This window comes from Microcebus murinus, chromosome 2, assembly GCF_040939455.1.
Source record: "Microcebus murinus isolate Inina chromosome 2, M.murinus_Inina_mat1.0, whole genome shotgun sequence".
Classification (NCBI taxonomy): Eukaryota; Metazoa; Chordata; class Mammalia; order Primates; family Cheirogaleidae; genus Microcebus; species Microcebus murinus.
In genome coordinates this window covers 20,116,028-20,141,228 of record NC_134105.1, presented here as the reverse complement: position 1 = coordinate 20,141,228, position 25,201 = coordinate 20,116,028, and the positions used below count along the sequence as shown (strand labels likewise).

Genomic DNA, 25,201 nt, shown 5'->3' with positions numbered 1-25,201 from the left:
AGCCTAGCTCACAGCAACCTCAAACTCTGGGCTCAAGCGATCCTACTGCCTCAGCCTCCCGAGTAGCTGGGACTATAGGCATGTGCCACCATGCCTGGCTAATTTTTTCTATATATATTAGTTGGCCAATTAATTTCTTTCTATTTATAGTAGAGATGTGGTCTCGCTCTTGCTCAGGCTGGTTTCGAACTCCTGACCTCAAGCAATTCGCCCGCCTCAGCCTCCCAGAGTGCTAGGATTACAGGCGTGAGCCACCGCGCCCGGCCTCAACGGTTTTTTTCTTTCCTTTCTTCCTTCCTCCTTTCTTATCTCAAGCGTTCTTTGAATGTATCCTTATTCTGCTGCTAAAGTATTTATTTCTAAAATGGAACACTGGGCTGGGCGTGGTGGCTCACGCCTGTAGTCCTAGCTCTCTGGGAGGCCGAGGCGGGTGGATTGCTCAAGTTCAGGAGTTCGAAACCAGCCTGAGCAAGAGCGAGACCCCGTCTCTACTATAAATGGAAAGAAATTAATTAGCCAACTAAAATATATATATATAAAAAAAAAAAATTAGCCGGGCATGGTGGTGCATGCCTGTAGTCCCAGCCACTCGGGAGGCTGAGGCAGGAGGATCGCTTGAGTCCAGGAGATTGAGGTTGCTGTGAGCTAGGCTGACGCCACGGCACTCACTCTAGCCTGGACAACAAATCGAGACTCTGTCGCAAAAAAAAAATAAAATAAAATAAAATAAAATAAAATGGAACACTGAATATTCCATTTTCCGATCTAAAATCCTGCCATGGTTCTTCATTGCTTTCTGGTTAAAGTCCAGAACCTTTAGTAAGACAGAAAATACCTCAAAATCTGACACTTCTCTCTCTCTCCAGCTTAATCTTGCTATACCTTTACCTGTTCACCATTAATTCAAAACTACTTGCAGTTCTGAGAAAAGAACATGCTTTATTTTGCCTCCATGCCTTTGTAAATACTGTTCCTTCTGCCAAGAAGTCCAAGCTTGGCTCAAGTACCTCTTCTTCTAGAAGTTTTCCCCTGGCTACCTAAAGTATATTTAATACCATTCCTCTTTTGTTCTCATTGTACCCTGTCATTACTGATACATTTGTCTATCTTTTCCATTAGACTATGAGCTCCTTTGGGGATGAAGACTTACCATATTTCATGGTACATAATAGATATTCAGCAAAAACTTCGAAAGTATATTAAATAAATCCAGGTGACCTGAGATCATCTGCTTTGTAGTTGCTTAGACAGAACATAAACAGTGGCTCACTTGACCATTGTCTAGTCTAGCATTCTCCTCCATCAGTAAAATAAGAAGAAAACTATTAATATTTTTGCATATTTACCATGTGCCACATACTGTACTAATCACTTTAGCACATTTTCTCATTTAACTCTTTAGAACCTCACTAAAAAGTAGTCATTATCTGTATTTTATAGATGAAAAAATGGAGAGGTTAAGCAACTTATGGCTAGTAAGTGATGATGCTAGGGTTTAGACTCAGTTCTATCTCTGGTTCTAAAGCTCATCTTCTTCCATGGCACCAGAAGGTATTTTAGGTAGGACCAAAGCACAGGTCCAATTATGCTTAAAAGAATACATACTAAACCTGACTCTAACTTTGAGAAGTACAATGATTGTCCAAAGTCCTCTTAAAAGAGTCTGTTCTTAGTGGCTGATACTATATTTTTAAATATAAGAAGAAGACTGAAAAACCAGAAGAAAAGACTCTGTCCAGAATAAGATATAAAGTCTCTATGACACAAGACACCCAGAATTTGGCATATAATTAATATCAGTGCAGAATTTTAACTGACAGTGTTGTTGCCTTTGGCTATGACCATCAGCAAGGGCCATTGGATTATATAAGATTGTACAACTGCATATAACTAATTAGCCTGGAAACTTTAAAAGAATTTTCCCAGAGATACAAACTGACTTATGGCTGTATCTAAACTATCCAGTGATAAAAAAGCAAAACTGAGACTTAATGTGATCCAATTCTTTTAATCTAGGTGTTGCTTACCTGAACTAATGACGGATCTATAACAAGAAAGATGCTGATGGCCAGGCAAGGCGGCTCACGTCTGTAATCCTAGCACTTTGGGAGGCCAAGGCGGGTGGATTGCTCGAGGTCAGGAGTTCGAAACTAGACTGAGCAAGAGCAAGACCCCGTCTCTACTATAAATAGAAAGAAATTAATTGGCCAACTAAAAAAATATATACAAAAAAAATTAGCCAGGCATGGTGGTGCATGCCTGTAGTCCCAGCTATTTGGGAGGCTGAGGCAGGAGGGTAGCTTGAGCCCAGGAGTTTGCGGTTGCTGTGAGCTAGGCTGACGCCATGGCACTCACTCTAGCCTGGGCAACAAAGTGAGACTCTGTCTCAATAAAAAAATAATAATAATAAGTTATAAATTGTCCTTTTCTTGAGTTATGGATCCTAGATATCATTAAGAGCAGGATATAGGTGTTTTACAGGTATTTTACCATCACTTTATAAAATGCCATCCAGAGATTATTTCCTTTTAAATTATTTTTTGAAAGTAAGAGATGTACATATTTGAAGAGACTATCAAAGAACCACATGCCAGGTGTGATGGCTCACACCTGTAATCCCAGCATTTTGGTAGGCAGAGGTGAGAGGATTGCTTGAGCCCAGGAGTTCGAGACCAGCCTGGGCAAGAGACCTTGTCTCTATAAAAATAATTTTTAAAAATTGCCAGGCATGGTGCCACATGCCTGTAGTCCTAGCTACTCAAGAGGCTGAGGCAGGAGGAGGATCACTTGAGTTCAAGGTTATAGTGAGCTATGATATCACTACTACACTACAGCCTGTAAGACATATTGAGACCCTGTTTCAAAAGGAAAAAAAAAAACAAACCACAGTTATGTTTACAAGACTATCTTTTTTTTTTTTTTTTTTTTTTTTTTTTTTGAGGCAGAGTCTCGCTTTGTTGCCCAGGCTAGAATGAGTGTCATGGCGTCAGCCTAGCTCACAGCAACCTCAAACTCCTGGGCTCAGGCGATCCTATTGCCTCAGCCTCCCAAGTAGCTGGGACTACAGGCATGCACCACCATGCCCGGCTAATTTTTTCTATATATATTAGTTGGCTAATTAATTTCTTTCTATTTATAGTAGAGATGTGGTCTCGCTCTTGCTCAGGCTGGTTTCAAACTCCTGACCTCGAGCAATCTGCCCGCCTCAGCCTCCCAGAGTGCTAGGATTACAGGTGTGAGCCACCGCACCTGGCCGAAGACTATCTTAGACTATCTTATCTCTAAGAGATCACAGTGAAAATATATCCTGAAAATCTTTCTAAAATTTTGCTACATAAGCAAGAGCCAAATAACTTTTTTAGGAGGACATATTTATTAATAATAATTTTACCCACACACATTTAAGTTACTTGTTCCCTATTTAGTGAGACCAATTTCACCTTTGAGTTGCAACAGAAAAATAACTCCTTTCTCTGATAAGAAGAATCAGAAAGCTTGCTGTTATCTCACTTTATTTTTCTATATATATTAAAATCCTAGGTAGCCAGATAAAAAACAAGTAAAGAACAGTAAATGCATTGCGAAGCTTGCCATGCGATTTTAGAGACACATTTTCATCTGAGGACCATGATTACATGTTGAAATGAGGGAAGAAGGTAAAAATGCAACTTCAAAGACTAACCCCTCCTTCTTGATAATGGGCTTTGTTTTATTTCTTATCCATTTAAAAATTATTTTCCAGCCAGGTGTGGTAGTTCACGACTGTAATCCTAGCACTCTGGGAAGCCGAGGCAGGATGATCGTTTGAGCTCAGGAGTTCGAGACCAGCCTGAGCAACAGCGAGACCCCATCTCTACTAAAAATAGAAAGAAATTATCTGGACAACTGAAAATATATAGAAAAAATTAGCTGGGCATGGTGGTGCCTGCCTGTAGTTCCAGCTACTTGGGAGGCTGAGGTAGAAAGATTGCTTGAGCCCAGAAGTTTGAGGTTGCTGTGAGCTAGGCTGATGCCATGGCACTCTAGCCCGAGCAACAGAGTGACTCTGTCTCAAAAAATAAAAATAAATAAAAATTATATTTCCAATGTGTGTAATTGTGTGTGAGATTGCAAGTAATTTGTTTTCTTCTTTGTGGTTTTCTTCTATTTCCTAACCTTTCCAAAATGAATGTATTACTTTTGAAATAAAAAATTATGTGATCTGTAAAACGTAAAGAGTCTAGTAAACAATTTGTGAAGAAAGTGCTGATAAATCCTTAATATTCTCTAAGACTTTAAAAACAGTAAAAATAAACCATGACAGGTTTCTAAAAGAAAAAAAGGAAAGAATTATAAGAAATATCAGTAACTGGTAAATAGTATAAAAATTCTCTCTTATAACATTAATTTAGAATATAATATTAAAATTGGTAATTTAGTGAGTTGGTTTTTAAAGTCAAAGTCGTTGATGATGGACTTAAATATCTCATGGAAAAGAAATAGCTCAAATTTAAGTCGTAGCTTCACTGTATTTTATTTAATGTTTTCTTTTTTTTCTTTTTTTTTTTTTTTTTGAGACAGAGTCTCGCTTTGTTGCCCAGGCTAGAGTGAGTGCCGTGGCGTCAGCCTAGCTCACAGCAACCTCAAACTCCTGGGCTCGAGTGATCCTCCTGCCTCAGCCTCCCGAGTAGCTGGGACTACAGGCATGCGCCACCATGCCCAGCTAATTTTTTATATATATATCAGTTGGCCAATTAATTTATTTCTATTTATAGTAGAGACGGGGTCTCGCTCTTGCTCAGGCTGGTTTTGAACTCCTGACCTTGAGCAATCCGCCCGCCTCAGCCTCCCAAGAGCTAGGATTACAGGCGTGAGCCACAGCGCCCGGCCTTAATGTTTTCTGATTTAGAGGTGGCAGGGATATTCTCAGGAATGTGAATTAAAAATGTGGTTGTATTTGTGACTTAAATTCCTTAGTAGGTTTTCTTCTTAAATATCTGCCTCTGAAACAGTGAAGACACTCAAAGGAAATTATTAGTCTCCTGCAGAAGTCACAATAGCAACTGGGAAAACAAAATACTAAAGATCAAAGTATCTCAAAACTTGATTTGAACAATAACTTTAGATTAATGATATATATACAACAGATCAACACTATCATACTTCACATCCATAATGATTTATATTTTTTAAAATACTACTTTTTGCAAAGAAACAAAAATTAGAACAATAAAGACATCTAGTCCCTACATGGAAGTTTCTTACACAACTGAAGTGGGCCAATGCTATAGATTTAACTAAAATTGGTCTTCCTTTCAGTTTTTGTTAGCAAATTTTCAACCAGATCCTCATTATATTTTATACATCACCAGCCAGAATTTTGAAGAAACCATGATAAAAGATGAAAATTAAAATAGGTACACATGAGGATATTTAATAAATATTCCTGAGCCAAGATCCTCAGGAAGAACACTAAATTAGGCCATTTTTAATAGCTAGTTTTGAAATATATACTATCTGTTAATAAAGAAAATAGGAAGAATATTTCTGATTATTCACAAAATTTACAACCATTTTAAAGTGTAATAGATTTATTGCTGTTTCTGAGCCTCAAAGCTGATCTTTCTATATTGTTATTACCCACACACTTGCTTCCTGAAATTACTAAATTTTCCTCAAAAAGAGAGTATGAGATTTAGCATATTACCTCTCTAGTCACTTTATAAATGTAATCCCCAATCCACCACATGCATTAAACTACCATTGGTTTTCACATTCTCTTAATTTTATTTTGCCAGTCTGTCAAGTAAAACAAGACTTAAGACTGGCCTTGTAAGTACTATTTAATGGTATGATCAACTCTGTCATGTCACCATCATCTCTGCAATGATTTTGTGGCTTTTTGAAATGCAAATATCTCAGGGAAAGTTAATACATTGAACTTTATCAATGTTTCTATACGTCAGGGAAAAGGGATTCATTAGACTTTTTAAATAAGATTTGTATTAATTTTAAAAAATAAGTTTTGATAAGAAAAAGGGAGTGAACAGGGGTAGCAGTGGGATTGGGAGGCGAGGGGTGCACAGACACACATACACCCACAGATCACATTACCCTTGCTTTGTAAACCCAGTAAGAAATGCTTTGCACTGCAAATGCCCACAGACCAGCAGGAATCGAGGTTATCTTGCTAAGCACAGAAGGAAGATACCCAGCAGAAGAGTCCAGCTCCTGGTTCTTAACTGAAGTAAACAATAAATATTATAGTCACTTAAATTATCAACAATGAATTTAAGTAATATTCCCAGATGGTCTATAACATGCAAACTAAAAATGTAAAATCCAACCCTGATAAGATCAGTTAATTGCGAGTGCTTTGTTTCTATATTCTTTTTTTTCCACAAAACATGACAAGGTTGTATCTCAGAATACCTTTAAATGCCTAGGGAAAAAGCTCTAAAAGCAAAATATATGTCTTTATATATCAATATAAATATTTATAATCTCCTTCCTATTGTGAAAAATTATTAATATCTGTATTTCTCTTGGTTGTATAATAATCAGTAAGAACATTAACCTGGTGACTTTAAAAAAAAATTAAGTTAAAACAAATGCTTTCAAATGGGCACTTGCAATAAAAGATAAATCAGATGTGGAATGGCTTCTTCTGCAAAAGCCATGTGTAAACAGCACATAAAGATGACAAGTCAAGCAGTAGTAGCCCATTCTTCAGCCAAAAAAGGAAACAAATGAAGAAAGAAGAACAAAATTACCAAAAGGAAAAATATTCCCTGGTCCCCCACCCCCAAAAGCTAGATAAATAATAGTTTCAGTACATTTTCAGTAGAAAACTCAGGCCACTAGCAGTTTAAAAAAAGGACATTAGAATCACAAACACTCAAGATGGGGATAAACTAACAACAGAGTAACCATGTGGCTAGCAAAAGATGATTTAAAAATTCTATCTTTCCTCTCTAGTGAGCCATTCTTTATCATGTAATACATTTCTTTTCATTCTAATTTTTCTCTCTTGGATATACCCTCCCTTGGTCTTTTTTTTTTTTTTACGTTTATATGCTTTTGGTCCCTAGCTAGAAATACATCCTTGTGAGTGCCCACTAGCATTTCCATGAAACTCAAGAGTCATTTTCATGGTTCACTGCTACTCGCTGGTATATAAAGATTACATCTGGATAAAATCAGGATAAAAGAGGTTATTCAGGGAGATGTTGGCTTTTACTAGAGTTGATAAATTGATTATAGGAAAATAAATCTAAAATGCAGCCTTTCCCAAATGACAGCAAATGAAATTTGCCAATGACAATTACCCTTCAAACATAGTTTATATAATTTCCTAAACAGTGCTGTTATTAGATTATCCCCAGAATAGATGAATGTAAAAGCAAACAACTTCAAAATCCATGCCTGATGCAAAATTTTAACTATTAGGTAATAGAAAATTTTGCCTTTACACTGCACTCACCAGCAAGGACTCCACAATCAAATGAGTGTTCTCAAACCTGAACAGATCTATAGAAGTGGAAGTGCTTGAGCAAATATTAAAGGTTATACTAAACATGTCCTAAGAGACCAGAAACCTTTGGTGGTCAGTTTTATTTCATTATACTATGAAAGGTTGGGGTGGAGGGATGGAGATAGAGAGGAGGAACTATAACCAGTACAATAATGCTGATCATTTAGGATGGACAAAGTTAAATTTGTTTGGCAGAATTTCACAGAAGTCCCAGTTCAAAAGTGATTAAAGTCATAATAAGCACTTAAGAAAAACATTATGCTCCAATTTGACATCTAAAAAAACAGTTATCTTGATTCTACAAAAATAAATACAAAAGAAAACTATTTTTTTTTTCATAGTACTACGTATCAGTGTAAAGAAAACTATTTTTACATACTAACTAGCTATGTCTTCTCTTTCTGAGAAATCCTATAGTAATGAAAATGGCTTTCTGTGTTAACATTTTCAACAAACTCCTAAAAGAAATATGGCTTTGGAGAACTACTACAAAGTTTTTATTATATTACTCAGATCACAGGGTACATACTTTGAGCTAGTAAATAGCCTACTTTAAAATGTGAAGTGTCGGTTTTAAGTAATCACCTGGATAATACAATAAAATCTAGAACTATGAGATTAAGATAAGAGGTTTACCCAAGGTGAAGTAAGAGATAAAATGAGATGTCTTCTGCTAATCCCATGTTAGAGGAATAAGCACTTCTCACACCCACATATCCACACCTACTCCATCCTTCACTCTTCAATATGATCGGAGTGGCAATACTGGATAGTTAATAACTACTAATTTGTACAGTACTTCAAAAAATTCAGCACATTAAAATGCTTCTAACAGATGTGACAATTACATGTGCTGTAGTGATTAATTAAATTGGTTAGAAAAAAATATTTTTTTAAAACTTGGTATAGTCAAATGAGTTCAAAGCTGATTTAAAACAATATTCTGAGAACTGAACACACACCAATAGGTTGTCTCTGTCTTAGGACTAAGAAAAAGACAATTACTGGGCCATACAGAAGAGTGAATATATGGAAAAAACAGAACTTTTCTAGAAGACTGGCTGACAGCCATCTCTTGCTGATCAACTGAAGCAGAGGTTCCTTTTTAGAGATTAAGGGGTGTCTACGTATAGCACTACTGGCTCCTACTTCCTTAATGATTAGTAGTAACCAGAATCAGATCTGCGTAAGATTTATTCGTAAGTTTGCATATTAACAGAGCAAATAATAATGAGAAAAATATCAAAGAAAATGTTCCAAAAGAGAAGTTCTTTGGCAAATTTCTTTAGGCTTAAATATCTTGCTGAACTGTTAATGAATAAACAACTTGTCCAACCAAGTATCAGAGTTAAAGGATCCTGGACAAAGTAACTGAAAGGAACATGGGTTTAGGGATTCATTAGAAAGCACCTCCCCAAGCTAATTACAGATCAAGGAATCCTTCAGCATATAACCATGTCAAATAGGGAACAAAGATATTTCCAAAAGAAGGTAACTTGATTTTATTCTGACTTATTGGTAAATACTGCCCAAGGAGGCTATGAATTAGGGAATTCCCCTCAGAGAAATCTCTTTATTTTTAAAGTATTAATTAGAAAGGAGGAACCTTCTAAAATGTTTTCCTTAGATGCTCAATTTTAAATTTATACCACTGCTCAAAACACTAAGGTATACCAAAAGCACACAGTAAAAATCATTGCACTTTCTTTGACATATTCATTCCATTATCTCTAAAATTTGACTAAAGGGAAGGTAAATTTTGGAATTGTTGTTTCTTTATTCCTTTGGGGAAAATGGAGGTGGGCGCTAAAAAACCAAGCCAAACAAAGGCGGTAGCTGGCATCATCACTGAATAGTTAACACACAGTTAACTATAGTTAAGACCACAGTTAACACACAGCAATTTGGAAAACTGGCAGAGACAGGGTGCTCTGGTGGTTACAGTACGTATTTTATTTTATTTATTTTTTTCTTTTCTTTTTTTTTTTTTTGAGACAGTCTCACTATGTAGCCTGGACTAGAGTGCCGTGGCATCAGCCTAGCTCACAGCAACCTCAAACTTCTGGGCTCAAGCAATCCTTCTGCCTCAGCCTCCCAAGTAGGTGGGGCTACAGGCATTGACACCATGCCTGGCTAATTTTTTCTATATATTTTTAGTTGGCCAATTAATTTATTTATATTTTTAGTAGAGATGGGGTCTCGCTCTTGCTCAGGCTGGTCTCAAACTCTGACCTTGAGCCATCCTCCCGCCTCGGTCTCCCAGAGTGCTAGGATTACAGGCGTGAGCCACCGTGCCCGGCCTACAGTACGTATTTTAGATTACAGTTCAGGTGTACCCTGACTGCCAGATGACTTGAAACTAATGCCTTAATCTTTTGTTTTTCATTGCTAGTCAGAAACAAAACAAAAAATACTTTGACATTGAATGAAGATGCTAAGATCACAACTGCAGCTCTTCAAAATAGTACAAAGGCAGAAAATGTAATTAATCACTTCTTTGGTCTATATCAGCGGTCAGCAAACTATGGCCAACAGGCCAAATCCCACCCTGTCCTTGTTTATGTATGGCTATGAACTAAGAATGGTTTTACATTTTTAAATAGTTAGGAAAAAAAATAAAATAATATTTAGTGACACATAAAAATTATATAAAGTTCAAATTACAGTGTCCATAAATAAAGTTTGATTGGAACACAGTCATGGTCATTCATTTCACTCTACAATGGCAAAGTTGAATAGTTGTGACAGACTCCATGGCCTGCACAGCCTAAAATATTTATTATCTGGCCCTTTACAGAAAAAGTTTGCCTATCCCTTATCTACAAGATGTACAAAACCCACAAGAGTTTGATATATTTGGTGTTTTTATATCATGTAAAACACAAGAAAAGTGTATCAAATTGCTCTCTACAATGTATTTTAGATAAACGCAAATGTTCTCTTTATGACATCACACTCAAGATGAGTTTAGACATACAGACATACACACGTCTTGACAATATGTTCTAGCATGAAAATAGTTGATCATTACCTGTACCAAATGGATAAGAGCTTTAAGTGAACCACATTACAAAACATTAACAACAGAGATTGACACCTACCATGGAGGTATACATAGATTCTTTGAAAAAATCAGGGACCATGCTATAGGATTAATAAGAGAAATAGTGGCTTCTGGGCTATATATGGGCTTTCCTGGTTACTGGCTGGGCATATGATAATTTATCTGACACAAAGTTATGACCCAATACAAGAGATTCTATATCCAAAGTTAAAGTTTATCCATTGCCATCTGTGATTAATCATTTAATTCAGTTTAACAAATATTAATTAATTGTTACGTACAAGGCAATGTGTAGCTGGAATACAAAGATGATAGATTGGCAAACAAAACTGAACAAAACAAGGCCTCTCACTTTTGAGAATCTCACAGTTTTGAGGAGAAACTAAAAGATATATTAATAACACATCAAATATTTAATATCACCTTTTCTGGTGGGGTTCTAAATCATAACCAGAATGTTAAACATAAAGTAAGTTTCTGTAATTTTATCATAGCACACAGGTATAAATCAAATTGGTCGGGGGCACTCAATATGTAAAGGTTAGTTAGACTATCAGAGAAGGTAAGCAAACTTAGAATGCAGGCTCTGGTATGTGCTTCCTCAAAATAAAATAGTAAGACCGAGGCAGGTGGATCGCTCAAGGTCAGGAGTTCAAAACCAGCCTGAGCAAGAGCAAGACCCCATCTCTACTATAAATAGAAACAAATTAATCGGCCAACTAAAAATATATAGAGAAAAAATTAGCTGGGCATGGTGGTACGTGCCTGTAGTCCCAGCTACTCGAGAGGCTGAGGCAGAAGGATTGCTTGAGCCCAGGAGTCTGAGGTTGCTGTGAGCTAAGCTGATGCCATGGCACTCTAGCCTGGGCAACAGAGTGAGACTCTGTCTCAAAAAAATAAAGTAAAATAGTAATAATATCCTGTCAACAGATTCTAGGTTACACAAAACTTTCAAAGCTACAAAACTATGGCACCCCTACTCTTATTAAAAAAAAAAAATTACAAATGCATATGTTATCCACGAAGCAGCTGGGAATACCATAAACTTGAAAATTTTCAAGAGAGAGAAAGTCAATGTGTAGGGACATAAAGCTGAAAAAATGGTAGGGAAGCAACTGATAGGCAACAGAGCCAGAAAGAGAAAGCTGATAAAACAAGAATAGCTAGAAAAAGACAGTAACCAAAAGCAGAAGAGGCCTTAAAAAAAAAAGGAAAAAAGCAGGACTTACTAGGAGAAAGACAGGGATAGATCTCAATATCAGATGGTAAGTTATCTGAGGGCAAGAACTGTGACTAATTCCAACATGAAAGTTGCCTTCTAAGTGTATGAAGAATTATAATGTAAAAGAAGATATAAAGTTCTTTAAAATGCCTTTATTCAGGATCAATAAGTGAAAGCTATAGGCAAACAGATTTTGACTTAATATATTAAGAATGATTTACATACACACCCAGAGCTATCCAAAGATGTAATGTGTTATCTAGGGAGCTATTTAAACACAGGCTGTAAGACTGGTGTCTAAATATTTTTTTTAATAATTTATTTTTATTTTTTATATTAAACTATTAATTCTTTTATTCATTTTACTTTTTCTCTCTTTTTTTCACAACAGACTTTACTCCATAAATCTCTTAATGATACTATAAAGAAGAGTCAGGCATTGGAGGGGTGAGGAGTTGGATTAGAATCCTATCCAATCCTAAAATTCTGATAATGCTGCCTTTTTGCATTCCTGCAATGCACTGCAGAGTGCCTTGCCGGTGGGCGATGAATAAATGAATGGATAACAGTAACCATGTTTTCCCCTTAAATCTTTTTCTCTCTGTTTTGTTCAGATAGAATCCTATATATTTCTTTAAAAAAACAGTAGAGAAAAAATGAGAGGCTGAATTTCCTTTATTGATTTTGGGACCAGAAAAGATAGTTGGGGCCTATGTGGTGGTTCACATGTGTAATCCCAGAACTCTGGGAGGGCAAGGTAGGAAGATGGCTTGAGGACAGAAATCTGAAACCAGCCTGGGCAACAAGCAAGACCTCATCTTTACAAAAAGATACAAAAATTAGCCGAGCATGGTGGTACATGCCTGTAGTCCCAGCTACTCAGGAGGCTGAGGAAGAAGGATCACTTGAGCCCAGGAGTTGGAGGTTGCAGTGAGCTATGATGATGACACTGCACTCTAGCCTGGGCAACAGAGCAAGACTCTGTCTCAAGAAAAAAAAAAAAAAAATAGTTGAGACTCTGTGCCTTCCCTGATTTTTTAATCTTTAAAGTGCCAGATTTATTCTATTAGTAACCCAAAACAGGATTCTGACTATGATAAAGGGGAGGACACTGCTGCCCTCTAGGATATCACAAAATATTAAAAATGTATTCCTAAACATGCTTTCTTTCTCAACAATGTCATCTATATATTTAGTTAGGATATTACTAATTTATTTAGCTTTTATCTTGTATTTCTCATCTGTGGGCATAGATCTTTTTATCTTTCGAGTTCTAGCATGAAAGGAGTTTTATTTACCAAATGAAATCCCCATGAATTTATAATTGTTGATGATAGCCACCAATCTTCCTTTTCTAGCCTAACTTTATATGGCACCTTAACTCAATCACCATATCTTCTTAACCATTTCAGGTGCTCTTTCCTAGGCCTGCACCAATGTATTTCTTTTTGTGTCACATTTTGCTGTAGTAAAAAGGAGATCCTAAGACATGAGGGGTAACAGCAGCAGAAATGAGAGCAGCCTATTGATACTATCCACTATAGCGCAAAGGAGGCAGATACAGCAATCCCACATACCATGCAAAACAGAGAATAAGTAGTTGTCTCAGTTTCTAGTACCAAAATTACAAACAACAGGGATAATTTGAATGTAATAAAAAAAACCTAAATTTCTATGTATAGTAAAAATAATATCAGCCGGACATGTTGGTTCATGCCTGTAATTCCAGCACTTGGAAAGGATAGCTCGAGGCCAGGAGTTTGAAGCTGTGGTGAGCTATGATCACGCCATAGTACTCTAGCCTGAGTGAAAGAATATGACTCTGTCTCTTAAAAAAAAACAAGCAACAATAGTCTTTCTCAAAGCTATAGAGAATGCTGTAAAGAAGTATGGAATGTTATAATGTCTATGAAGAGGAGTATAAGGGAAGGCAACTCTGCAAAGTAGTTCTATATCTTTACTATATTCCAAATCCTTGGCCAAAAAAACAAAAAAGCAACAATGAGAACCTGTCTCATATTATTTTTGACCTGTTTTCCTTTTGTAAATATTTACTATTGGGTAAAATACATGTATAAATTTTGATCAATACCTTCTCAAATATAAATGACCCTCTAATGCCTCATATGTCCTATATGCTTATCTATAGGAAGTATTATAGAAGTGACTTAGGAAAGTAGGAGAAAGTGAATTGGTTTACAACCAAAGAAATTTCAGAGTGAAATTTGTAATAATATTTAGTAGAAAGAAATATAGGTTTTAGGAAGACAACTGGAAATCTACTCCTCAGATAACCTCCAGTCTAATCTTAATCAACAGTCAGTAACTTGTCCTCTTAAAACATTCACAGAAGATGTAAACAAGTAGTAAAATTGGGCCGGGCATGGTGGCTCACGCCTGTAATCCTAGCACTCTGGGAGGCAGAGGTGGGCAGATTGCTCGAGGTCAGGAGTTCAAAACCAGCCAGAGCGAGACCCCGTCTATACTAAAAATAGAAAGAAATTAATTGACCAACTAAAAATATACATACAAAAAATTAGCAGGGCATGGTGGCGCATGCCTGTAGTCCCAGCTACTCGGGAAGCTGAGGAAGTAGGATCGCTTGAGCCTAGGAGGTTGAGGTTGCTGTGAGCTAGGCTGATGCCACAGCACTCCCTCTAGCCTGGACAACGAAGTGAGACTCTGTCTCTTAAAAAAAAAAAAACAAAAAAAAACAAGTAGTAAAATTGACCCTTGCAAACTGAATTCCTTCATATTCCAAGTGGTATTATTAGCATATAGGAAAATGGCTAAAAGAGAGGTCCAAAATATAGATACTTAGTTTACTTTCCAGTATGATTCACTCTAAGCATACCATTTGAATAAGATATTGTTTTATTTATTTATTTGGAAGACTGAGCCTCACTGTCATGTCCTCAGCCTAGATCACAGCAACCTCAAACTCCTGGGCTCAAGCAATCCTCTTGCTTCAGCCTCCAGAGTAGCTGAGACTACAGGTACATACTACCATGCCTGGCTAATTTTTTAATTTTTAGTAGAGACAGGGTCTCACTCTTGCTCAGGCTGCTCTCGAACTCCTGAGCTCAAACAATATTCCAGTTTCAGCCTCCCAGAGTGTTAGGATTACAGGCGTGAGCCACCATGCCCAGCCAGATGAATTTATTAAGAGTAGGATGAATTTGAAAAGACAAGTTTAACTTTAATAGTTTTTAAATGCTTGGTCAAATATCAATAAGGAGTAGATGGAAATAAACACATATTGATTGATTGATTGATTGAGACAAAGTCTCACTCTGTTGCCTCAGCTAGAATGCTATGGCATCAGCCTAGCTCACAGTAACCTCACACTGCTGGGTTCAAGCAATCCTTCTGCCCCAGCCTCCAGGTAGCTGGGACTACAGGCATGTGCCACCATGCCCGGCTAATTTTTTCTCTATATATTTTTAGTTGTCCAGCTAATTTCTTTCTATTTTTAGTAGAGACAGGGTCTCACTCTTGCTCAGGCTGGTCTCGACCTCCTGAGCTCGAATGATCCTTCTGCCTCGGCCTCCCAGAGTGCTAGGATTATAGGAGTGAGCCACCGAGCCCGGCCATAAACACGGATTTAATTGCCTACTTTCAATAAAAAGTTTCAAGCAGTTAACATGTGTTTGTTTTAAAATTTCCACCTTCCTGGCCCCCAAAAGATCAAGAATTTAACAACCACCAGAGCCTCTGGTTCCTGGAATATACTACAGATTCATTCTCATGAGGTAGGTTTGTCTCCATGATACTAGGTGGAATTCTGGGCACCAAATAGTTAAGTGAACTTTTCAGAGTCACCTTAGAAATGAATAATGGCAAAACCAAGGCAAAAATCCAAGACTTTATACTGGTCTGTACTGTTGATATTTTTAGTCTAAATTATTTTTTATTTACTAATTGCCATCAAGAAGCTGAAGCAGGCCAGGCACGGTGGCTCACGCCTGTACCTAGCACTCTGGGAGGCAGAGGTGGGCGGATCGCTCGAGGTCAGGAGTTCGAAACCAGCCTGAGCAAAAGCGAAACCCTGTCTCTACTAAAAATAGAAAGAAATTAATTGGCCAACTAAAATATATATAGAAAAAATTATCCAGGCATGGTTGCGCATGCCTGTAGTCCCAGCTACCTGGGAGGCTGAGGCAGAAGGATTGCTTAAGCCCAGGAGTTTGAGGTTGCTGTGAGCTAGGCTGACGCCACAGCACTCACTCTAGCCTGGGCAACAAAGTGAGACTCTGTCTCAAAAAAATTAAAGAAGCTGAAGCAGGGTAAAGTCATTATGGATTTGGATCTGCCTTTGGTACTGAGAACAGAATGAAGTGGGGGAAGGAAACCAAAACTATTTACAGCTTTAAGTTACAAACATTGGCAGCATTAACTTTAGGTTATACAAAGCTGGAATGTCCAATATATTTCCCCTGATAACTGTGATGGCTATCTTTTGAGCCTGCATCGGTCAGTTTTGTCCAGTAGAGGGCTTGGCCATTCTCCTCTCAACCATTCTCTACTGACAAAACAAAATGGCCTCTCCTTTGACCGTCTGTAAGAATCTCTGAGGACTCTTGCTGCACTTCAGAAAACTGAAAAGTATCATTGGCTTACTAAACTTTTAATGGACTTGGAGTAAGTCCAATAAAAAGAGAAACAAAATTCAGGGTGAAATTTACAATAATAATTAATAAAAAACTATGTACAAAGATGAAAACTGGAAATTCAGGAAATATAATCTCAAATAGTTACAAAAGCATCAATAAAATTCTAAGATTATTTCCTTTTTAATTCCTTTAAAAAGACGTAAAATAATCTAATCAAATAATCTATAGTTTCATTTGTGTTTTTTTTAAATAAATGAATAGTTCATACTTAAGCATTTGTTATTTCATTAAAGAAAGTTCTTGTCACAGATAGAGGAGAGTACTTATGATAATCACTTTCTGAGTTACAGAATATCTCTGCAATATTTCAGGTTGATTTCAGGTCTCTCTTTTCATATTCTGAGTGAATCAATAAATATGCTTATTATAGTATAAAATATTTGTTATGAATAGACATAGCCTATGACATGAAAAATATATATGCACACCAGATTTTTAAATTTAACTCAGTCCTTGCCTCTTTTCCCATTTTTTAGGGAAAGCCTTTAATGATAGAGTAGCAGTTTTCAGGAAAAACCAAAAAATTATTTCTACACATCTCCAGAGACAATTGATCAATACTGGTGGCTGCTGAAGGACAAAAGATTCTTGGCTTTACTGTTCTCTCTTTTTTTTTGTGCTAAGAGGACTTCTCAAAAATAAAAAGTCTTCTTTAGAAGTTTCATCTGCTGAAAAGCATTGAAAAGTAAAACAAAATTCAGTAATCTCAGTTTGATAACCCTATAAAACCCAGATTTCAAAACAAATATTTGAGACATTAACCAAATCATCCATACTGGTACATTTGAGTGCCATAAAAAGCAAGCTACATGCAAAGTTTCATTAATATTGAGGTAAAAAATGACAGGTTAGGCATCCAAGTTATGTTCTGAAGAGACAGTGTTACTCATATTTACTTCAGGGAAGTCTTATAAATCAACATGCAAACAGGACACATAATTTGTCACAATAGAACTTTAGCTCACAAGGCCATTGATTAAAAACAATTGATTTCAACATAAGTGCAAGAACAAACAGGTCTGAAGTGTATCAAGAAAACAAAGTATATCAATATACATTTTAAGCTTATCATGATGGCTAAATATTGCTTCTAGCAATATAATTACTTAAGCCATAAAGAAATAACACAGTATTTAAATTCAGAGAAGTGTTTGTTTTTGTACAGGTTTTGAATAAATTTATATTCCAGGACGTTTGAGGATAGGTTGAGCAGTCTGGGGAATTCAGCCCTGGCTGGAGGCAAAGGGGCACCAGCACCATTTTCCTTAAATCATATTAACACTCTATTTATGAAAAGATGGTATTTAACCTTGGAAGATCTCTTCTATACTATTAGGCAGGATAAAGTCATCGGTCCCAGCACACTCAGAAATAGTTAATGAAAAGGCCACAGAAGTCAAAAGCCCTTTTCCAGAAAAGGCCTTTGTATATACTGGTTTGATATTCTCAGAAAAGGAGTGGTTATGGATTTGTGGACTAAAATGTTATCATTTTTAAGGCTTTTGAAAGGTTAGCAAGTTGAATTTTTTCTTAAACTACAGAGCCCATGCCACACAAATGACTACAGAAGATTAGGAAAATATTCCATTAAATGTTTCTAGAGAGTATCCTGGTTTGTGTGCGAAATTGGATAGGGGGGCATAGCAACAGTTAACAATAAGAACATGCAGGATAAAAGAGTTAAAGCTTTTGGGAAAAGTCCCAACCTGCCATATGCTTAAATCTGATTTGTTTAAATTGCGGTGCAGAAAACCTGGCTTAGAGAATCCATTGCTACTCCTTTGTACCCCACAATACATACTCTACAAAGAGTAACATTTTATTGACAGAAAAATGATCATAAGAGCTTCCCTAGGACAGTGAACTATCAAGATCAGAAGGCATCATACAAGGGATAACACAGTTGAAGCCAAGGACAAAAGTTCAATGATCTTTTTAGTCTTGACATTTCAGACAAGCACCCTGTTTTCCAATCACAGAAAGACCAACCACCAAACAGCCAATACAAGGACCACGAGAAAAGACATCATGAAAGGAATACGAGGAGATGGAAAAGTATTAAAGTAGAGGTGGCACTTTTTGAGAGACTTGTGATCCTCAGGGATTGGAATAGAAACCTTGGGAAGAATTTCTTCATTTTCTTGCTGGGGCAAGGCTCTTTCAGTAGATCTCTCTTGCCTTTTAATTTTCTCTTCATCCTGTACTAACAGAGCACGTTCCTGTGTCTGCTTTCACGGTAGAAGATCAAGAAAGACAGAATAAGATGAACAAAATGACAGATGGAAAATGCTCAAAAATGATACTTGGGAATGTGCAAAGGATTTGGAAAGATCTTTTGGACACTCTTTATTTTAGTTTTACTTTATTTTTTGCAATTTATCCTGGCAAAGTTTCTATAATACAACAGGGTGATCAATAGATAATTTTTTGAATGAATGAACATTAGAACTCCTGGAAGTTCAAGCAATCATTGGCTTAGTTACATTATTTATTCCTCCTTTGAGGATATTCACATATGAATTTGGGGTCATTTTTATTGCTTTGGTACTGCCAATCATTAATTTGGCAATGCCAATAATGAAGCATTCTTCTTGCCATCAGAAAAAGTTATTTTTATTACAAATACAATGGCAGAATATAAAAAGTAATCCTTGCATCTCTTCACATAGACTTAAAAAACTGCAACAGTTCATTCAGCATGGCAATTAGCTTTTGCTTAAGGAACTAAAAATCTTAACCTTATGCATTTCAAAGACTGCAAAAGAAAAACAAAAGTATAAAAGTTTATAATGTGCCTCCAAGGTCTACCAAAAAAAAAAAAAAAAAAAGAAAAAGAAAAAACCCCACAAGATCTCAACAACTGCAAAATCCATCCCTGAATCATGATTAAAAATAATAATAACGACCATCATGAAGGTTTATACATTAAGCAAATACTTCTGACATTTTTAAGGAAAGTTTTTTCCCCCAATTGTCCAATTGAGAAGTTTTTCTCTATAATTTTTGTACTCTGCGGTCCATAGTCAAGGTAGATGTTATCTATGAAAGGAAAAACTTGGCTCTAAGTTCTCTCAGTTGAGCCAGCCTTCTCTGATCAGTTTGGAAGTTCAACACCGGTTCTTTGCACACCCCTAAGTGATATGTATCAGGGAGAAAGTAGCTAGGGGACTGGTCAGCAAAAAAGAAAAAAGAAAAAGAAAGGATGCAAAATTATAATGATTTTTAAAAGAAAATAAAGGAGGAGAAGAAAGACAACATAAAAAGAATAGGGCATAATTAAATTCATTTTCTCTCTGAATACATATTTACATCTTCATGCAGCTTTTTAACCAGCCATGCGCCGAAATAAGCAAATTGAAAGCTGCAAAAGCTGCAGTAGTGAAAGTGTTATGAGTTAGGCCAAAAGGCTGTGGATGTGAATTTACTAGTATAGGCAAGGAAAAAAAATTGTTTAGCAGCTGTTGTTCAGTTCTGGGGAGATTATCTGCTTGGTGCCATGACAAGAGCAAATTCTGACTGAGAAGCACAAATCATAACAGCAGCTTTACCTCTGGCCCACCAACCTTTCTTTCCGAGTGAAGGACAGAGGTTTTCTTCACCTGGTCATACACAAATTATATAAAATTCAGTTGCCTTGCAATGCAACAACAATGCTGTCAAAGGTGGAAGAGGTATCCCCAGAGAACAGAAATATTATCCTAATTATTAAAGAAAAAGTAAGATATGCCAGAAAGGGGAATTATCCCAATATAAAAGGTCACCCACAGTACAGTTCTTATTTATTCCACCATTCCTTTAGAGGGATAATAGCATAGACCTAAAATTGTTCAAGTACTCCCCATGGATCTAGTTGAGTTTATAAAAAGTAATTTCTTTAAAGTACAGAGAATGACATCACCATTCCTAAAACTGGCCTTGAGATGATTTCTGAAGGATTTCTATTAAAAGACATAAGATATTTTCTGGAAATGGAGACCGATGCAAATTTACCCAACCTCATCCAAGAGAGTACTTTTTGAAAGTAGTTAAGCATCTTTTGTCACTTGCATAGAGTCAAAAAGAAAACTAGAAAATATACAGTTATGGTTTACAGATAGAGTTAACCAGGTGAGATAGCAACAGGGCATTTTCTCATAGAGTCATAGACTTATAGAATTTCAGAGTTAGCAAGGACCTTAAACATCATCTACTCTATAAACTGAGGGCCCAATAAGATAAATTACTTGTTCAGAATCATTCTGTTAGCAAAACCCTCTCAATTAAATCAAGTCACAACTAATACTGCTAGACCCTTTATGAGCCTTCTTATTAGTGACACATCAAAATGAAATATCTGGCTGACAATGAAATAACCCCAGAAAGTGGGGCTATTGTCTCAGTTCAGAGTACATGCTTTGGATTTAGAAAACAAAACTAATGTCCCTTGTATCAGAAAATGTAGGCTTAGAGAACAGTAAGTAGGAGCAACAGTGCTCCTATCATCCCGGGTAACTCTATTTAGCTGCTCATCTTTCAGGTATTCTCCAGCCTGAACTTGTGAAACTGATTCACCTCTGGAGAACTGTCAGCCAATTTTAACCACACTTTGGAAAATACAAAAAGTATTCATTGTGAACCAACTTTTATCACCTTCTCCAGTTCCAGAAACTAAACAATAATTTGGATAGTTTACCATGAATTCTGAAAATTAAAAAAAAAAATCCAGTTTTTAAATTAAGACATCACCTTACCTTTCTTAATTAGAATTGCTATTGTTTTGGGGGGAAACGAGCACCTGACGTCTCAATCATTACAATCACTCACTGAGTCATTGCAACTATTTGTATAAATATTTAACCTGTACTGGCTAAAGATAAAGACTTTTTGGATATATGCTCAAGGTAACTTTCAATTTCATTTTCAATAAACAGATTTATTTATTTATATGTAGGATTTCTAAAACAGGTAATGATAACAATAATAGAAAAAGAACAGCTCCTGAAAGATACCTCTGTCCTTCTCTAATTGTGACTGTCTTACAAAACAGTGTATTAAAAGTTTGACGTTACACATAAAGATAAAATAAAACATCAGTAGTTTTTCTAAAATCAAAATATGATCATTAATACTTGGTGTTCTGTGTTCTCTGGCTTAGGAGCCTCCTTGGTTTAATATATACTTGTGAGCAACCATTCCAGATACTTCTAAGTTGTGTAAGTGTTCAAAAAAGTTTTAAAAAATGGTAATCCTTTCTAATTTTGACCTTACTAAATTTAGTAAACTTTCTGGTCCTTGAAGACATAGTTTGAATATAAACAAAGCTCTATTGGCTTATGGTCAGTTTATAAACACATATTAGTCGAAGCATGTAGCTGCAGAGACAGTTCTCAGAGCCTAATCATCTACTGGTAACTCTAAATGGCCTCCATAATTGGACTGGGTAGCCTACCTGACTTAAAAAATAAATGCTTGATTATGAATGCCTTAAAACTAAAATGAATTTGTCAGGCATCAAAGCCAAATATGAGCTCTAAGCTTTCTCTCTTGTACAGAATACTAATATACAAAAACATTTATTCCATTCTTTCTCACAACTGGTCATGTCAGACAAAGTACTCACTCCTTCGCCTGTGGGGATTTGCCCGTTGATGTTAAGCGTTCGGAAGGGCGAGTGAGTGGATAAACGTTTATCCCATTCACTAGGCCGTGGTTCTGGTACAGATTCCATGAAGTTCTTTTTCAGCTCACTGATGCTGGCATGATGCTTTTTGATCTCTTCTTGACTCTTATCTAAATCCTACAGTTGAAAGGACAAAGATGCAAAACAATAAATAATCAAGACAAAAAACACACCAAGGGCAACCCATCAGAGACTGGGCACTGGTAGAAAACACACCACATCCAGGATATATGTTACAAATCTATCAATTGCATTCTAATTGTAAATATACACATGGCATATTTGCTTGCTTTTTTTTTTTAAATAAAGTGCTTTTCTTGGAAGCAGTGAAGCATTACAACCCTATAGTTCTCAACAGTTACATAACCCCTAAATTTTATAATTATATAATTATAACCCCTAAATTTTATAATTATATAATTATAAAATTAAGCTCACCCCTTAATTTTATAATTCTCCTTCCCATTATGATACAGTACCAGATCTCTCACTCCTCATCCCAAGGAGGTAACCCCACAACTCAATTAGCCTCAACTTGATAGGAACTGATTTAGGCTCAGCTCGGCAGGATGGAGATAGCAATTAAAAAACTGTTAAATGAAGAACAATATAAAAGATTCAACTTCCACTATTGGCAGTCTTGTCTTGGTGAGGTACAAATATATAGTAGCCCTCCTATTTCTACCTGGAGATAGTTTTGCTTCTCTATTACTAGGTGGCTGATTTTGCTTTTTGATAAACAGGAATAGCCCCCCCCCCACCCCTTTTATTGTTTAAGACAGAGTCTCGTTTTGTTGCCCAGGCTAGAGTGAGTGCCGTGGTGCCAGCCTAGCTCACAGCAACCTCAAACTCCTGGGCTCAAGCAATCCTACTGCCTCAGCCTCCTGAGTAGCTGGAACTACAGGCATGCACCACCATGCCCGGCTAATTTTTTCTATATATATTTTAGTTGACCAATTAATTTCTTTCTTTTTATAGTAGAGACGGGGTCTCACTCTTGTTCAGGCTGGTTTCGAACTCCTGATCTCGAACAATCCGCCCGCCTTGGCCTCCCAGAGTGCTAGGATTAGAGGCGTGAGCCACCGCGCCAGGCCAGGAATAGCCCCTTTTTAACATTAAAATTCATTACTGAAATTGCTAGTTAAAGCATCAAAAGCAGGTTGTTATCACCTCTGAAAAATCACTCAGGAGTAAGTAATATAATGGCCTTTTTTGGGTCAATATTATTCACACAAACTAAAAGCTTTATGCTTTCCAATGTCTAACAGCTTCACTTCCTCCCTTAGTACAATTTGAAATAGAAACTTCTTCCACTAACCTTCAATGGATTAGGAGTTAACAAGAGTTCAAATACCTTTTATATCTTATTGACAATTTAAAGTAATTCAAGTGTTCCAGCAGATTTGAATACTGGGCAACCAATTTTGGGATGAGCTCTTAAAGGGGATATTCTAGGGGGAAAGGATCAAAACTAAGGTTAATAAAGTATGAGCTAGAAATAATATTCAGGTTTATGTAAAAGGAGGTATTTAATAACTTTCAAAAAGGAGACTTGACCAAAAATAGTCTGGCAAATATAACTTGAAGACAAAAAATCAAATGTTCTTTGTCCAACACTTCAAAATAACTTAAAAGATTCATGCTTGAGATCAAAACATGTGGGAGCCCATCACTTGATAACTGCAAAAAATTCTGTGTTTATTACATGTCAAGGCAGCTCTGTATCCAAGAAAAGCATAATGCTAAATATATCTCCTAATATGCTGGGTGAATTTTGGGATTAGTCTTTCCTTTTTGGCTCTGTGAGAAATAGCTGTGTTTTGGGGAAAAAAATCAGAATTCATTTCAATTAAAATTTGTTTAAAAGTTTTCTTGTGAGAGCAATATAGATTTCAACTAAATAAAGCTTTGCAAAAGCAATTCAAAGGGAAAATAGCATAGGAAAAAGAATCAGTGAGACATACGACATTTTGCTTCTAGAGGTATTCATTCAGAAAATTCATTTACTAGTCTATTCTTTTTATTTTTGCAAGACTGAACCATGGATATTTACACTGAGATCAGTCAAAGAGAAAACTAACCCAAAAAGGGCAATCCTGTAGCTCCCCCACTGTAAGAGTATCTTTTGCTTGCTGGGATGAAATCTAAGTATATCTTATGAATATGGGTTTCACCATGGGGAAACAACAGTTTGCACCTTTGTTCTAGCTGAAAGCAAGAAAAGCATGTTTACTAGCTAAAGAAAAGCATGAACAAGCCTGCTCAAAAACTGAAACCTACCAGGCATGTAAGGCCCTGTGACCCAGCTCCTGGCTAGAAATTAAATCTGTTTGGGCCAAGAACAACTTAACATGTTTAGATGAGTTAAAAGTGTAAATAGAGTAAAACAATAATGAGCAAGAAATGCTATGGTAAAATCATAACTCTCTGAGTTAGCTTATAATATGAGAGACTGGTGATTTGTTATCCTTCTTGCCCAGCTTTTGATTGGATTAGAACCTAAGAAAATAAATATTTCAATAAAACCAGTAGCTTCTGAGGGAGCTTTCTCCATCCTTCTTAGCTGGCTTTGTTGGAAACCTGTGGGGGCACAGAGTAAAATTAAGATCTCAAAGGGACCTGTTCCAAATAGAATTTGTCATAGACACTTGCTACAGATTCTCTCTGGGAGATGGAGGAGGAGGCGGTAGATCTAAAAATGAACTCGACCTTATTTGTGCCAGAACAAAGCATTAGTGGGGGCGGGGTAGGAGAAGGGGGGAAGAGGGATGCTTTAAAAAAAAAAAAAACCTACTAGAGTGATAGATAATTTGAGAGAACTTCCTTAGGGGAGAAAAAAACTTTTTACAATAACTAAAGAATGATGGTCAAATTACTTTGGCTGTGTTAAGGTTAGACACTTTTTGATGACTATCATTTTATAATTTTAGCAGCAATCAAACTAAACAGTTCATTAAACATAAAATATTCTCAAAGGCAGTTAGTAGTTTTAATTTTCAAACACACACTTATTTAGAAATCCCCTCTCATGGCTATCAATGAATACTGGGGGAAATGCACCACACACAGG

General features: G+C 36.5%; 1 protein-coding gene across 5 annotated transcripts in view; it reads right to left on the bottom strand.

Annotated features, from left to right (window-relative positions):
* EPB41 (erythrocyte membrane protein band 4.1) overlaps positions 1 to 25,201 on the bottom strand; it is a 204,283-nt gene that overhangs the window by 23,321 nt on the left and 155,761 nt on the right. For all 5 annotated transcript variants that reach the window (XM_075995895.1, XM_012750476.3, XM_075995880.1 and 2 more), the window contains one exon: positions 22,072 to 22,248. In XM_075995895.1, the coding sequence (XP_075852010.1) occupies positions 22,072 to 22,248 (177 nt within the window). The remainder of the gene's footprint in view (positions 1 to 22,071; positions 22,249 to 25,201) is intronic.